General features: G+C 35.2%; 1 protein-coding gene across 2 annotated transcripts in view; it reads right to left on the bottom strand.

The window, feature by feature from the left end:
* Positions 1–294: 294 nt before the first annotated feature.
* Positions 295–16,216, bottom strand: part of rph3aa (rabphilin 3A homolog (mouse), a) — a 39,984-nt gene continuing 24,062 nt past the window's right edge. The window contains exons 5-16 of one of the 2 annotated variants that reach the window (XM_046862065.1): positions 13,196–13,370; positions 12,594–12,764; positions 12,294–12,407; positions 12,052–12,131; positions 6,780–6,854; positions 6,100–6,209; positions 4,483–4,609; positions 4,326–4,382; positions 3,305–3,456; positions 2,888–2,969; positions 2,600–2,696; positions 295–837 (exon numbers count right to left, since the gene is read on the bottom strand). In XM_046862065.1, coding sequence (XP_046718021.1) covers positions 704–837; positions 2,600–2,696; positions 2,888–2,969; positions 3,305–3,456; positions 4,326–4,382; positions 4,483–4,609; positions 6,100–6,209; positions 6,780–6,854; positions 12,052–12,131; positions 12,294–12,407; positions 12,594–12,764; positions 13,196–13,370 — 1,374 coding nt within the window. In that variant the 3' untranslated portion in view covers positions 295–703. Of the gene's footprint in view, positions 838–2,599; positions 2,697–2,887; positions 2,970–3,304; positions 3,457–4,325; positions 4,383–4,482; positions 4,610–6,099; positions 6,210–6,779; positions 6,855–12,051; positions 12,132–12,293; positions 12,408–12,593; positions 12,768–13,195; positions 13,371–16,216 lie in introns of both variants that reach the window. The other variant, XM_046862063.1, reaches the window with a different exon arrangement.

The raw sequence follows: 16,216 nt of genomic DNA on the forward strand, positions 1-16,216 counted from the left end.
CACAAACATCAGACTTTTTTCTTCATTCTGATGTTTGATGTTAACATTACCTGAAGCTCTTGGCCTTTCCTTGCATTGCACTACTGCCACATGATTGACTAATTAGAAAACTGCATAAACATGCAGATGTTCCAAATATAATAAACGATGAGTATATATTCTTCAATGTATTTTTTTATGCATCTGAACAATTTAAAAAAAAAAAAAAGTTTTATATATATATATATATATATATATATATATATATATATATATATATATATATATATATATATATATGTGTGTGTGTGTGTGTGTGTGTGTATCACTTACTGTGCAGGATGTTTTAATAATTTTATTAGAGCCGTCATTAAGTAATATTAAAGACAAAATTGTTTAGGGGAAGATGCTCAAAATTCAAAAATACTGTAATCACATCACATTTAAAGTCACATTAACTTCCTCGGTATCTAACAGAACACGATTTTTTTCTCACTATCTGTTGCAATAGTCGATTAGATTCAATGCAGTTAGACGTTTAAAGATTATCTAAACCACTAATTACATAATAGCTCATTGTAAGAGCATGAAGCAAGAAGTGCACTATTAGACATGAAGTCAGGCTAATTAGCACAGTAGGAGCAGTTTTAAGAGAGTGAAGAAAGGAACAGTGGAAGACAGAATCACAAAGTGAGATCTAATAGGGTATGGAGATCGCTATATTTCAGTCATCAGCCTCAATGTTGTTTTGATTGAACAGCACATGCCAGCGTTCGATCTTCTTATCTTTGTTCTTTAGGCACTCGTACCAATGCTTCAGGCATTCTCCTTTGGCAGTGATACCAAGCTGGCAGCCTCCTGTGTTTCAGACAACATACATTTTATAAAGAGGAATCCATGATAAACTGAAAAGCAATCATTCATGCAGATAAAACATGTAAGATATATTTATTGAACTGAAAAAACGTTTCTTATGTTGATTTGATGCTGCCGGTTCTCATACGGAAAAAAAAAGTGTGGATTTGCATTCAAAGTATGTGAGAGAATTAAAGGCATTTATCTCTTAGGCAACTCATCGCAGTTCACTGTGATTTATACACGTCAACATGATTCACTAAGCTTGATGTTATAGTCTGCATTGTATTTTGAACAAATACAAAACAAGAAAGATTTATGCATTCTAATCTTGTTAGACCACAGGACTTTGCTTTCAATCACACTGTTTAATAATTAAAGGATGATATACTTTTTAACCATTTACAGATACATTTGATGTTGTGGAATGTCATTGAAACCATTTATTTCATGTTGTCATTTGTTTTCTCACAACTGTTCTATTTATTTCTCTCTTTGGCTTCTAAAGTAAATAATAAAAGACTCTCCTGTGTCAGAAAATGTTTATAACTATTTTATCTTATTAACTATTATCTTTTAACTATTTACTGTAACAATCCCATATCAACATGCAGACATTTTAATTTTTATTTGTCTTGGGTGTCTGCAATGCATAAACTGCTATTATTAAAATTATTGTATTGAAAAGAGCTGGAACTTCTGTCAGAGCTGCCATTACATAAAATTAATATTAATATAAACATTCTGATTAAACACAATTAAACATTGACACACAGTGGTACTTAATGTAAAAAAAAACTGTCCAACCAGATATTTTCTGACAAATCTGGGAAGTTATGAAAGATTAGTTTGAACTGATGTAACAAGATGAAGATGAGAAATCTTTTATTTTATTCTTTTTTATTAGTGGTATTTTTTCAATTGAAAATGAGCTGGGAAATTCTGGGTAGATGGTTTTAATAATTCATTACCAAGCAAAAAGTATTATTGAGCATTGTTATATTATATAGTTGTATTGTTTGCCATTCATTTATATTGAAATATTGGATCATTTTTCTAATTACATAAATTACCAAGTAGAATTGTTTTGTCTGATTTGTTTGATTGGGTTCACTTTTAGATTGAAAGTATGTAAAAACCTGCTTTAAGTATAAAAAATTTGAAAGGTTTCACAAGAACCACTGTAGCTGTGCCATGTTTTAAATACTGGACAGTGGAAGGAAAATAGGAAAAAAGCTTGAAAACATGTAATTTCATGAAAATACTCTTAATATACTTTCAAAATCTTTTAAGATCTCAAAATACTCTTAAAATCGAATCCTCACAATTTAGTAAAAAAGTGTACTATAAGCACTTTAAAAGGAAACTGTAATGAAGAGGTTTAATTGTACTGCATTGTCCAGTAAGGTGAAGCGTGCACAACGGCTCCCATATTTTTCTGAGCTAATGATTACATTTTTAATAGGGACATGAATTTCTTTCCATATTCATCAAGGTCACGGCCTTCATTATCATGACTTTGGCCTGTGGATTATTTCATGCATATTCCAATACATGCTTTTTTTCCCCAGCAATTTAAGTGTACGACATAAAAATAATAGGAAACTGTAGTGTATTACAAGAAGAAAAAGAAGAAGACAAATGATTATTATAACTATTATTATTATCCACCTTAGTAATAATAATATTAATTATATTATTATAAATATTTTTATTATTATTATTATTATTATTGCTATTATTATTTGTAATAATGTCACCATACCTATGAAATCATTGGCTTTTCCCATGTCATAATCCCAGACGGTAATATCCAAAGTCTTCTTTGCTAGTTCACTGTGTTTGATCTCATATCTGAATTCCTGCAATAATAAACAAAAGAAAAAGCCGGGTGTGAAACGTATTAGTGGCAGAACCCATTTTGTATGTTGTGAAAGCACCTTCTTTGTTTTAAACTGGCAGAGCTTGTAAATGTGCTCTCAAGGTGTTATGTCAATGGTGCTTATTAATAAAACAGAAGGGTTTTAGTGAGACAGACAGCACAAAAGCAAACCTCATTAAATTCAGGGTTGAGGGTCTTCTTCTTGATCTGTGTTTTATTCTTGGCCTTCTTCCCCATGTCGGGTTTCAGGGAACTGCAAAGCAGCATGAAGACAATAGACACGACAATGTGCAGTTATGAGCTACACTGGAGCCTAATTATCTCTAAAGAAAGTATACTCTATTAAATAAACAGGAGCGTGTGTAGCAATGAATGTCACTTAGCATGACCTCATTTGCATAAGGATAGATAATTGTAAGGGTTTATCCTGTTTGGAAAAGGTCAAAATTGCATGATGTGTATGTTTATATCTATTGTACCTCATGAAAGTCTCCATGATGAGATGATGAGAACAAGATAGGAGTTTGATATTGAGGCTTTAAAGGTTGAAGGTGTTTACAGTGCTATCATTTTTTTTTTAATACCCACATCTTGACATAAGGGTCAGAGTAGCCGTTGGCATCCATGGGAGCCAGATGAGCACAGCGGACAATTCCCACAATGAGATGACTTTGCTGGGTGTTGTAGGTAAGAGACACCAAAATTCGTCCTCTCTCCTCTGCATCGTCACCCTCATTTATCTGCACGATATAGCAAAGAACACCAAGCACAGGTTTTGACTGCAACCATTTATATTAATTTCACATAACCCATCAACATTAATTGTATCGCTAGCTGATTCTGAAAATGCAAACGTTAAACTCACAGTCCCTGAACACAATGTTTTTCTCCAAATCCATGCCCCCTTCACTTAAACTGATGATCTGTTCTGATATTTGATCTGATGAGCCAAAGTTTTACTTTAATTAATGTTAATTTGAATTCATGGATGTTCCTTTATCTTCAGAAAAAAATATATAATGGCCAAACAGTGTATAGTTACATATGAATAGTCAAAAAAAAAATTTTTTTAAGTATGATTTTCAAAAAACTGTTATTTCTGATCCACAAATTTGATTGGTCAAGCGGTGTTCCTATCTCATCTGGGTCAACCACATTCAATTCCACTTCCCAGTTTGAAATGGTTACTATAGTAGTGTTAGTGACATCATCTGTGACATGGCAAACGATTACATTTCAGGAATATAACATATATATATATATATATAATATAAATATATAATATGCTTATCGGTGCCAATAATAAAAAAAAAAAACTTTACTAAGAATGTAAAAATCAGTTAACTATCCAGTAAGCCGATGAACTATAAAGTGAGTGTGCTGTTGACCATAAATGCTGGCCATATTTTGTCCGAAATGAAATATTAATTTGTTGTTTAACAGTTGTACTTAAAGCGACATCTCACTCATCGCACACAACCGCACAGTTACGGTGAACATCAGCGTATATTCAGTTTAATTGCACTCTTGTTCATGTGATATTGTTCAAATTACTCATATTCCTGTGCATAAATATTCCTTTTATATCTGTTATGTACAGTTTATTTACCTCCTCTTCATACAATGCCATACCACGTACTGCCCCTCCAGCAGCTGTTCGCTTCACCTACATGTGGGAGGGCCAAAAGCAGACTGTGAAATCCAAGATCACGCATCACGAGCGTATCTGTAATCTAATAACATCAGTCGGTGATATTGCATCTTACCGGAATAACTCTCTCCAAGCACACATTGAAGTTCTTCTTCTGGTTCGCCTTGAGCTTCTTCAGCACAACACGCGTTTCCCCAATGAACTCGTTATGTCCAAACTTGTCTTCATCGCTCACAGAGAATCTGACAATGAACAACGTGGATGCCGACCCTTAGCATTCTTACAAATGTCATGCCTTTAATTAAGCAGTTAATTAAACTCTCTAAACAGTACACATCGATTAGTATCTTTGTTCCTTGTATTTGCAAATGAAATTTACTCAAATAACAAATAAATACGCAATCAGATTCCCTCAACCACACAGCATTTAATAAAGAATCTGATATCTCTAAAACATCAGCTTTATTGTCATAACTGTATAGAGAATGATATTGAGTCTTGCCTTACACTTTATTACTAACTAAAACATAGCAGGGTTGTTACCAGCTTCTTTCCCGTGGCTGTTTCTGCACTGAACAGCTGATATGGTGTTAACAATCACCACTGCACTGTCACTTTTTTCTGTGTTTTGCACTATTTTTCACCACTTTAAAATCATGCATCCTTGCACCACCCAAAAACTTATTAATCATTACACTTCTGTATATCCATCCATATTTATTCTGTTTATTCTGTTCTGTTATATATATATAACATATGTACATATATGTATATACATATGTATATATGTACAGCTATATTTACATTTACATTTACATTTGCGGCATTTAGCAGACGCCCTTATCCAGAGCGACGTACAAACGTGCTTTAAATCTCTAGTAATGAAAGTAGCTATATCTGTCATACCACTTCATACTGTATCATACTTATATAAAAACCACACTATATATACCCTTATTCAGTTATATGTACATATTACTACACCTTCTGTATAACCTCATACCCTTATTTATTACACTGCCACTTGTAAATAAGCTATCTATTGCGTTCTGGTTAGATGCTAACTGCATTTCATTGGCTCTGTACATGTACCCTGCACAATGACAATAAAGTTGAATCGAATCGAATCTAATCTAATCTAATCTAATCTAATCTAATCTATAAAAAAAATTTTGTTTAACAATCTAACAATGGAAAGAGATATTTGAAAAATAATTATCACAGATGAAATATTTAAACCTCTTAGAGCAGAGACCTCCTCTGATCAACTGGCATTATCTGACCACTCTTGAGAAATTGTACAAACATGACACTTCAAACCAGCTTTATGTATTAAATGCGATGGAAAAGCGCTTGCTGATAATTAACATACAAAGCTAATATTCCTATCAACTGTTCAATCTTCTTTTTTAATCTTTGGTGCATTTAAAGACAAGATTACTTTCAATGAAGCCCTTTGGCTGCCCAGCTGAAACTTTCAAACTTTGAAAACTGACCTATTTGAAGCAATAATGAGAACAAAGCATTTCAAGTCCTTGACATATTTCTGGATTAAACAAGTTTTTTTTTTTTTTTTACCCCGATTTGCTTATTATATCTGCACAGGGCCTTTGCAATTTGATTAAACAGCATTAATGATTATATCATCCTGCTCTCTTTCTTTAACAATTAACCTTGTCTTTTACATTTGGTATAGAACAAAGTCCTAAATATAACACAATTATAACATTACCTGAGGGTTTTTCTCTGCATGTCCTCATTGGTGATGCCGTGGTAGACCAGCGTCTCATTCCAAGCTGGATTCAACGTGTTGCGTAGAGTCTTTGTGCGTAGCTTGCTAGACTAAGAAAAATAAACACTTTTTCAATTTTATACAAATTAACACGACAGGCACGATATTTATAATTCAGTCACTTTTTTATTCAGATTCATGAAAACGGAGTCCTGAATGTGCCATGCATAACAAGTGTTCCTAGATGCACACTGCTTTAAAACTAGAGGTTTTCATATATGTGGAAATTCAGGATGAAACCACGATGAGTAAAGAAAGTAGGGCTGTGTTAATAAAATCATATATTATTTAAGTCTGTGAGGGTCTTCAGTGTTCTGACACCATTTTTGCTCAATTAAACCCTTTCTAGTGCTAATGTCAAATAACATGCTGAAAAAAACATTATCTGAATAGCTAACTACACACACGGCATAAAATAAACTTTTCGTTTGTACAATTTTATTAGATTATAGAAGATACCTAAAGTTTTTGTTATAGATTTAGGAGATAAAAATGTGGAGCAATTTGGAATCAATAATATTTATGATATAATATAATGATATAATAACAATAGGATTATACAAAAATAATGTAATATTTGCTGATCAGTCCTGTATAGTCCTGCATGCCAAAATGTTTACCTTGCTGGCACCTGGAAGCAAATGCAGTTTGACATATGGGTCAGCAAGGCCATTGGAGTCCATTGACTTGAGACCCTGAACCAAAGAGACAGGAATAAAATAATAATAAACAAATTTCACAAAATATTTCAAAGTATTTCTAAAATTTACATGGATTTTGAAATTTCTTAATATTTGTATGTCCCTTTTTTCGCGGTAATGACAGTACTCATGCACAAGTTTGTGCAAATCCATATAATCCATTTTAGATAAAAACTGCCAGAGTTTTGTATGAACACTTACTCCAAGAGGTGGTATTGGGCATAGAAAAAAATCTGAACTTTAGTACAAAGCAGATAAAAAAAAAAAAAACAGTATCATAAATTTGATCACATTTAAATATGAACCTAGAAATAGTGGAAAATCTTCAATATTAAATTTAATTCCTAAACCTATTCTTTAGTAAATTTCCAATTTTATATGAAATAAAATACAGATCGATAGATATTATATCTATACTGTGCAAAGGTCATAGGCCACCATTAGATTTGTTGCTTCAGCAATTGTATAATAACTATATGTAACTATAATTACTTCTCAGTCTCTTTAGTAGATTACAAACAGAAAATACAGGAAATTTGTATGCAGTGTTAAAAAAAACAGATACAAATCAAATCATTCTATTAGCTAAAGTGACAAGAAATAATAGCAATAAGGGCAGGAACCTGGCACTTGTAAACCTAACTGAAATGGAACCCTAATCAATGTCATTGCGAACACCTGTCATGTGAAATAAATAAAAAATCAGCTGTAAAAAAGGTCTATTATATCAGGTTATGAGACCAACGTTTAATCATATCATTCCATTCAAAATGCTCTTTCAACAGCAAGGCAAGTCTTACAGAGAAATCAACAAACAAACCAAAAGATGTCGTTTCCAAGCAGTTTGACCGAATCAGGAGAGATCAAGGATTGAAAAAAGACTTGAAGGCCAAGAAAGCGCTTAAATTCCAATGAGAAGTTTCTCAGAGTTTCTCCTTTGAGAAACCGAAATAAGACCAGCAGGGACTTGGCTTAGCATATAGCAGCTCATCTGGCTGCCAAGCTGACCCTTCTGCAGTCTGAAGAAGCTTGATCAGGATTAGTCTTTGTGGAAGTGTAGCCACCTTCACTATTTTAGAAGGGGAGCAGGGTGAAAATGCTCAAATATGCTAAAGCTCACAAAGATTGGAATGAAGATCAGTGAAAAGGAGGATTATGGAGTAATGAAACAAAGTTTGAGTTTTTTGATCCAATCATCTATATATTTTATCAACATGTAAGAAGAAGAGACGGAAGTTTGAGTGCTTGCAGCATTCAACCAACATGGTGGTCTGAATTGGTTTGGTGCTGAATTTATGATTGATGTGTTATTAACATTGTCCAAGTTGATGAGTTGGAAAGTACAGACATGTTGTAATAGATCATTTCATTTCTTCTGGAAAGCACCCAATTGAGAATGGTTATATTATTTTTTCAGGACGATAAAAAACCCTAGCACACAGCTAATAAAGTGAAATAATTTGGAGTAAAAAAGTAATATTATACAAGCAGTATGGATCTCACCTGAAGATCTAGAGAAAGAAATAACAAAACTGAAATCTAATGAAGAACTCTGGTAGGTGCTATAAGAAGCCTTCGGGACAGTCTCCCCAAAAGAGGTCAAGATGTGGTCTAAGTGGTCGGGTTACGCTAAATATTTGGAAATTGTGGTTTTTTTTTAAATTTTGTGCACACATTTGCCGTATTTTTGTTTGTAATATAATAAAGAGAATAAAAAATAAATATGGATGACTTTTAAAAATTTGGTCAGACAACAAAGACAGTGATGGCCTTTTGAATAGTACTATACACACACACACACACACACACACACACACACACACACACACACACACACACACACATATAAATATATACACAGTATCTAACAAAAGTAAATACACCCCTCACATTTCACCATTTTAGTAAATCTTCTCAATGGGCAAGACTATAGAAATGAAACTTGGATATATTTTAGAGTAGTCAATGTGCAGCTTGTATAACAGTTTAGATTTACTGTCCTCTAAAAATGACTCAACATGCAGCTATTATTGTCAAAATAGCCGACAACAAAAGTGAGTACACCTTAAGCGGTACGTTGTGTAACCATGCAAAGCCACAAGTCCTATTCATTATGTTCTTGTTTTTGTCTGTTTGACAGAACCATACAAATTTGTGTATCTTGTATTAGAGCAGTTAAAATTTAATGCTTTAAGTAAAATTCTCTAATACTGACCACTGAATGTTCAACAAGAATCTCTGAGGAGAATTAGAATTGTTGCTTTCCACAAAGATGATCAGGGCTATAAGAAGATCAGTAACACCCTAAAACTGAGTTACAGTACAGTGGCCAGGGTCATACAAAGGTTTTCCAAGACAGGTTCCACTCGGAACAGACCTCTGAAGGGTCGATCAAAGAAATTGTGTTGTCGTGCTGTGTGTCAGGTGCAGGATCTGGCTTCAAAAAACAGACAAATGAGTGCTCAGACCAGATAACAATGATGCTCTTACAAAATATTGACACAGTTTTGACATGTTCACATGATGTACTCACTTTTGTTGCCAGCTTTTTTGACAATAATGGCTGTATGTTAAGTTATTTTTGCAGCACTACTTTTAAATATATCCAAGATTTAGTTCTATAGTATTGCCTCTTGATAGGATTTACTAAAATGGTTGTGGAAATGTGAGGGGTGTACGCATATATTTACGGGGGAATTATTTAGTCATTTAGTTAATTTTCATCATAGGTACACTTCAACTATGAGAGACAAATTCAGAAAAAAAAATCCCAAAAATCACATTGTCTGATTTTTAAAGAATTTATTTGCAAATTATGGTGGAAAATAAGTATTTGGTCACCTACAAAAATAGCAAGTTTTCTGGCTCCCACAGACCTGTAAATTCTTCTTTAAGAGGCTCCTCTGTCCTCCACTTGTTACCTGTATTAATGGCACCTGTTTAAATTTGTTATCAGTATAGAAGACACTTGTCCACAACCTCAAACAGTCAGACTCCAAACTCCACTATGGCCAAGACCAAAGAGCTGTCAAAGGACACCAGAAACAAAATTGTAGACCTGCACCAGGCTGGGAAGACTGAATCTGCAATAAGTAAACAGCTTGGTGTGAAGAAATCAACTGTGGGAGCAATTATTAGAAAATGGAAGACATACAAGACCACTGATAATCTCCCTCGATCTGGGGCTCTATGCAAGATCTCACCCCGTGAGGTCAAATTGAGCAAAAATCCCAGGAACCACACGGGGGGACCTAGTGAATGACCTGCAGAGAGCTTGGACCAAAGTAACAAAGGCTATCATCAGTAACATACTACGCCGCCAGGGACTCAAATCCTGCAGTGCCAGACGTGTCCCCCTGCTTAAGCCAGTACATGTCCGGGCCCGTCTGAAGTGTGCTAGAGAGCATTTGGATGATCCAGAAGAGGATTGGGAGAATGTCACATGGTCAGATGATATCTAAATACAGTGAGAAAAATAAGTATTTGAACACCCTGCTATTTTGCAAGTTCTCCCACTTAGAAATCATGAAGGGGTCTGAAATTGTCATCGCATGTCCACTGTGAGAGACATAATCTAAAAAGAAAATCCAGAAATCACAATGTATGATTTTTTAACTATTTATTTGTAAGATACACCTGCAAATAAGTATTTGAACACCTGAGAAAGTCAATGTTAATATTTGGTACAGTAGCCTTTGTTTGCAATTACAGAGGTCAAACATTTCCTGTAGTTTTTCACCAGGTTTGCACACACTGCAGGAGGGATTTTGGCCCACTCTTCCACACAGATCTTCTCTAGATCAGTCAGGTTTCTGGCGTGTCACTGAGAAACACAGAGTTTGAGCTCCCTCCAAAGATTCCCTATTGGGTTTAGGTCTGGAGACTGGCTAGGCCATGCCAGAACCTTGATATGCTTCTTACAGAGCCACTCCTTGGTTATCCTGGCTGTGTGCTTCGGGTCATTGTCATGTTGGAAGACCCAGCCTCGACCCATCTTCAATGCTCTAACTGAGGGAAGGAGGTTGTTCCCCAAAATCTCGCAATACATGGCCCCGGTCATCCTCTCCTTAATACAGTGCAGTTGCCCTGTCCCATGTGCAGAAAAACACCCCAAAGTATGACGCTACCACCCCCATGCTTCACAGTAGGGATGGTGTTCTTGGGATGGTACTCATCATTCTTCTTCCTCCAAACACGTTTAGTGGAATTATGACCAAAAATTCTATTTTGGGCTCATCTGACCACATGACTTTCTCCCATGACTCCTCTGGATCATCCAAATGGTCATTGGCAAACTTAAGACGTTCCTGGACATGTGCTGGTTTAAGCAGGGGAACCTTCCGTGCCATGCATGATTTCAAACCATGACATCTTAGTGTATTACCAACAGTAACCTTGGAAACGGTGGTCCCAGCTCTTTTCAGGTCATTGACCAGCTCCTCCCGTGTAGTTCTGGGCTGATTTCTCACCTTCCTTAGGATCATTGAGACCCCACGAGGTGAGATCTTGCATGGAGCCCCAATCCGAGGGAGATTGACAGTCATGTTTAGCTTTTTCCATTTTCTAATGATTCCTCCAACAGTGGACCTTTTTTCACCAAGCTGCTTGGCAATTTCCCCGTAGCCCTTTCCAGCCTTGTGGAGATGTACAATTTTGTCTCTAGTGTCTTTGGACAGCTCTTTGGTCTTGGCCATGTTAGTAGTTGGACTCTTACTGATTGTATGGGGTGGACAGGTGTCTTTATGCAGCTAACGACCTCAAACAGGTGCATCTAATTCAGGATAATAAATGTAGTAGAGGTGGACATTTTGAAGGCAGACTAACAGGTCTTTGAGGGTCAGAATTCTAGCTGATAGACAGGTGTTCAAATACTTATTTGCAGCTGTATCATACAAATAAATAGTTTAAAAATCATTTGATCATATGATTTCTGGATAATTTATATTTTTTTTAGATTATGTCTCTCACAGTGGACATGCACCTACGATGACAATTTCAGACCCCTCCATGATTTCTAAGTGGGAGAACTTGCAAAATAGCAGGGTGTTCCTCACTTTATATATATATATATATATATATATATATATATATATATATATATATATATATATATATATATAAATGAAATGGACCTCGGAAGAGCTTCTTACTGAACGCAATTTTGGCCTACTCACAGATGGAAATACGATACCTTAGCTCTGATGATATTGCAGTGTAGAGTGTTGTTTTCTTCCTCGTAGAGCAGACTAAACTCTAACATCCCCAGTGTGGCTGAGAGAGGGCAAAAAATAGCAGTGAATAGCAGAGGAAATTGAACCTGAAAACAAATTCCAACTACAAACTAAAGCTATTGGCCTGCAAATCTAGATGAAGGCAAATCACTATATAGTTACAGAGTTTCACAGTTGTGAAGGAGGTGTATTGGAGACTTACTGGCATCATCAGAGTCATAATCGTCTACCTCCTCGACTGTAGCTGGAGTGTTAATGCTATTTGCAACTAGAGGCTGCATAGAAGGTATTGTCCTACTGTCCATCTGAGTGACTCCTTTCTCAAAGACAGTTGAAAAAAACATGTTGTTTGAGCTGTGATTTAGCCATCATGTGTAATATAGTTTAGTCCAAGCAGAACTCAAACCTACAGTTCTGACTCAATAAAGCATAGAGAAGATGAGGAATTATCAAAACTGCTCTAAAATGCGAATTACAGTCACCATTCAGCTCTTTTTTTTACCTCTCTGAATAAGTGAGCTCGGGTAAGATGGCTGCAAAGGACTGGCACTCTTGACAGATTCTTCTTTTTTCCATGCTGTCAGATTAGACTGTCTCACCACACCCGATTGAGTTTGAATTTGACTGATCTGAGCACTGACAGGCAGCTTGTCTTGCTCAGGAGGCTTCATTTCTGCTGAGTTGAAACAATCAGGAGAGTGATATTACAATTCTTAGCTTCTTATATTCTTTAACACATTTCAGACTCAATTAAAATCTCATGGCAAATAACTGACTTGAAATCTGCTGCTTTTTTGACAATAAGCAGAATGTACATATGTCGGATGTCGGATTAATGTACTTACATGGCTTCTTGCTATAGAAAATACATATTCAGATATCTGTGAAATGTATTAGTAGTATTTTATTGTTTGACCTATATTTAGACATTACAGTAGCCTGTAAGTTAACCTATTATACACAAATAACCTGTTGATCCAGAATTATGTTCCTTGAGCCTGTAACTTTTTTAATTTCCTATTATTTTCACTGGAGTTTGTTAAGAGTTTATAGTCTGCACTGTTACACAATGAAAAAAATTCCATTAGCGTTTGAACGTCTAACCTCCATTCTGTGTCTGGACATATGAAGGCGCAGTTGTGCACTGTTGGAATGATGGTACAGTTGGAGCAGGTGTGTCAACAGTGCTGAACTGTTTGGGCTTTGCAATAGGTAAAGGTGCAGGCAAGGTCTGCTGTGGCATCCCTTTGAAGAACCAGGCACCAGACTGCTTTAACATCTTGAAAGAAATATAGAGTAAAATTACATATGCATAAGCTTGCAATCCCCCAAACTTGCACACGGATGACTAGCAGACAGCAGTTGTCAAGAAAAGATAGTTATCACTGCAATAGAGCTTGTTTACAAGAAAGAAGATGTAGAGTGAGATTTTATCAATTATTTCTATGTGTAATTTTTTAACTATTCAACTGAACATCCTTAATGAGAATATAACATTTATATTACTATAACCCATGATTTTTCCATAGAAACTTCTGTCTTTAAGATGCTTGACATACTTTGTGGAGATAAAAAAGGTTTAATACTACTAATTAATTATTAGTGCCATATGTTTGTATTTAATACCAGTCCCAGAAAGCACTGCATTATATTTTAAGAGGATTTAATATAAGGGGAGAATGGCAAAAGCAGTCAGCCGGTGACACTGGATTAAAATTGTGCACCTCACTTGGGTAGATGTTTCACAAGAAATCTGATGTTATGCCTGAAGTCTGAATAACATTGTGCACAATACAACCCTCAGTATGGATTTTCAAATAAAATTGGTTAAATGCTGCTAAAATCAGGACCCATTTGGCCAGGGATTTACCTGTTTTACCTGCATCCACATCAAACCTTTAATGATAAGCCTGGACACCTATGGCATAGGTGGAGTAGGATTTTGAAAAAGCCTGGATTCAAAAGAGATTCCCAGTGCCTGGTGCCTAAACCAGCATAGAGAATATCAAATGCGCTCTTGAAATGCACAATGCACCACTCTGGGAACAAATTCACCCTCAAAGACTCATAATGCAGTGCATTGTTTGTTTTGAAATATGCATTGAGAAAGATCACGAACCTTGTTTTCAAATACACTGTCAGTTAAATCTGTTTGTTTTTAGATAAATACATATGAAAAATTTCAAAATGTAACCTAGAAATGATGTTGTTTTAATGAAAGAAACTTTAGGCAGTTTAGATATGATCTAAATTATATCAGTTTAATAAGTCCCACAAAGATTTTCACTCCCATATTAAATTCTTGTTAGATGTTAGATTTATATTCAAATAAGGTTCAAGAGCATGCTATCTGTAAGTATATTTACCTGATGTAATGTGATGCAAAATTGTTTGCAAAAATAATAGTGGTGGCTGTTTATCCTCGTGGTCTCCATGTACACAATTTAGGGAAGAGTAGAGTGTAAGAAACCATATCAAACATAAGTATGAATTTGGGCAGATTGCAATTTGCCACAGCATTAAAAAAAAACCCAGAAGTAAACAGGAATATAAACATAAGTTTAAATTACTGAATATTCCAGGCAACTGCCATGCCTTTGATTTATTTGCAAATGAGAGTGCACTAGATTAGAGGCAAATGAAATACCGGTGGGTCTGCGTGATGATATTGTATTATGGGATGAGGTCTGCGTGCTGCTCTGTGACAGCAGTGATTCATCAAAGGCATGAATCATCTCATTATGGTAAAAAAAAAACTCCTAAAGTCAGAGGTGCTGAACCTGTCAGCCAGAAAAAGACATCCGTATACATGCACCACTTTCTTTTTTGACATGTTAAACAAATAAAACAAGTGAATCCCCTTGAAAAAGCCAGTGATGCTTAAACTGAAGGTTACTTAAATCTTTGGATAATGTATTTAAAATAAATAAGATCTATATTCTAAATACATATGTAAATAGTACACACTTTATTTGTATTTGTTTGTTTGATTGTTTGTTTAGAAAGCTTTTTAGAATTGTTTTCAGGCCACTTGGCTGAGTCTTTCATCCTGACTGGACATGAGTGAACGGTCGCATCCGAACATCACGTGATTTATAGCAAATAACACGAGATGCCTCATGATATGTTTAAAGTGTTTGTGTATACACTGGTTAACTGCAATAGTAAAAACATCCTGTAGACAATAGTACTTGAGGCCACTTCAGAAACATTGTTGTGTTTAACCCAAACAGATACAGTGGCATTGCCTTATACTTTAATACGTAGAGTCTTGCTGACATACCCATACACATTTTTGTTGTATATTTGTATTAAATAATGCTGGAGAATGTATAAAATTCAATTGTAAATCTCATGAGTTGACATTAGAAGGTTTATGAGCCTTTTATGAGCCAGAAGCAGCCTTAGTTATAATTAAACTATCAAGATTTGTTCCTCTTTACCTTGCAAGTGTGTTTTTAGTAAGAGCACATATATGACACGAAGAAAATATACACTATATGGACAACCATATTGGGACACCTGATTTGTGCAGCCATATGTGGTTCTTCCTCAGATTGTTAGCACAAAGTCGGAGGCATACACTTGTACAGGATGTCTTTGGAGACAGCAGCATTATATTTTCTCTGCACTTATTAGAGGACCCAAACCTTTACCAGCATTACTATGCTCCTATGCACAAAGCCAGCTCCAGGTAGATATGGTTTACATATATATATGCATGTGTGTGTGTGTGTGTGTGTGTGTGTGTGTGTGTGTGTGTGTGTGTGTGTGTGTGTGTGTGTATGTGTGTGTGTGTGTGTGTGTGTGTGTGTATAAGTGCTCCTTTTAAACTTTTATTTGAGTAAAAGTACAAAAGTATTTGCTTTTAAATGTATAAACCCGATTCCAAAAAAGTTGGGACACTACAAATTGTGAATAAAAAAGGAATGCAATAATTTACAAATCTTATAAACTTATATTTTATTCACAATAGAATATAGATAACATATCAAATGTTGAAAGTGAGACATTTTGAGATGTTATGCCAAATATTGGCTCATATTGGATTTCATGAGAGCTACACATTCCTAAAAAGTTGGGACAGGTAGCAATAAGAGGCCGGAAAAGTTCAATGTACATATA

Source organism: Silurus meridionalis, chromosome 11 (assembly GCF_014805685.1).
Source record: "Silurus meridionalis isolate SWU-2019-XX chromosome 11, ASM1480568v1, whole genome shotgun sequence".
Classification (NCBI taxonomy): domain Eukaryota; kingdom Metazoa; phylum Chordata; class Actinopteri; order Siluriformes; family Siluridae; genus Silurus; species Silurus meridionalis.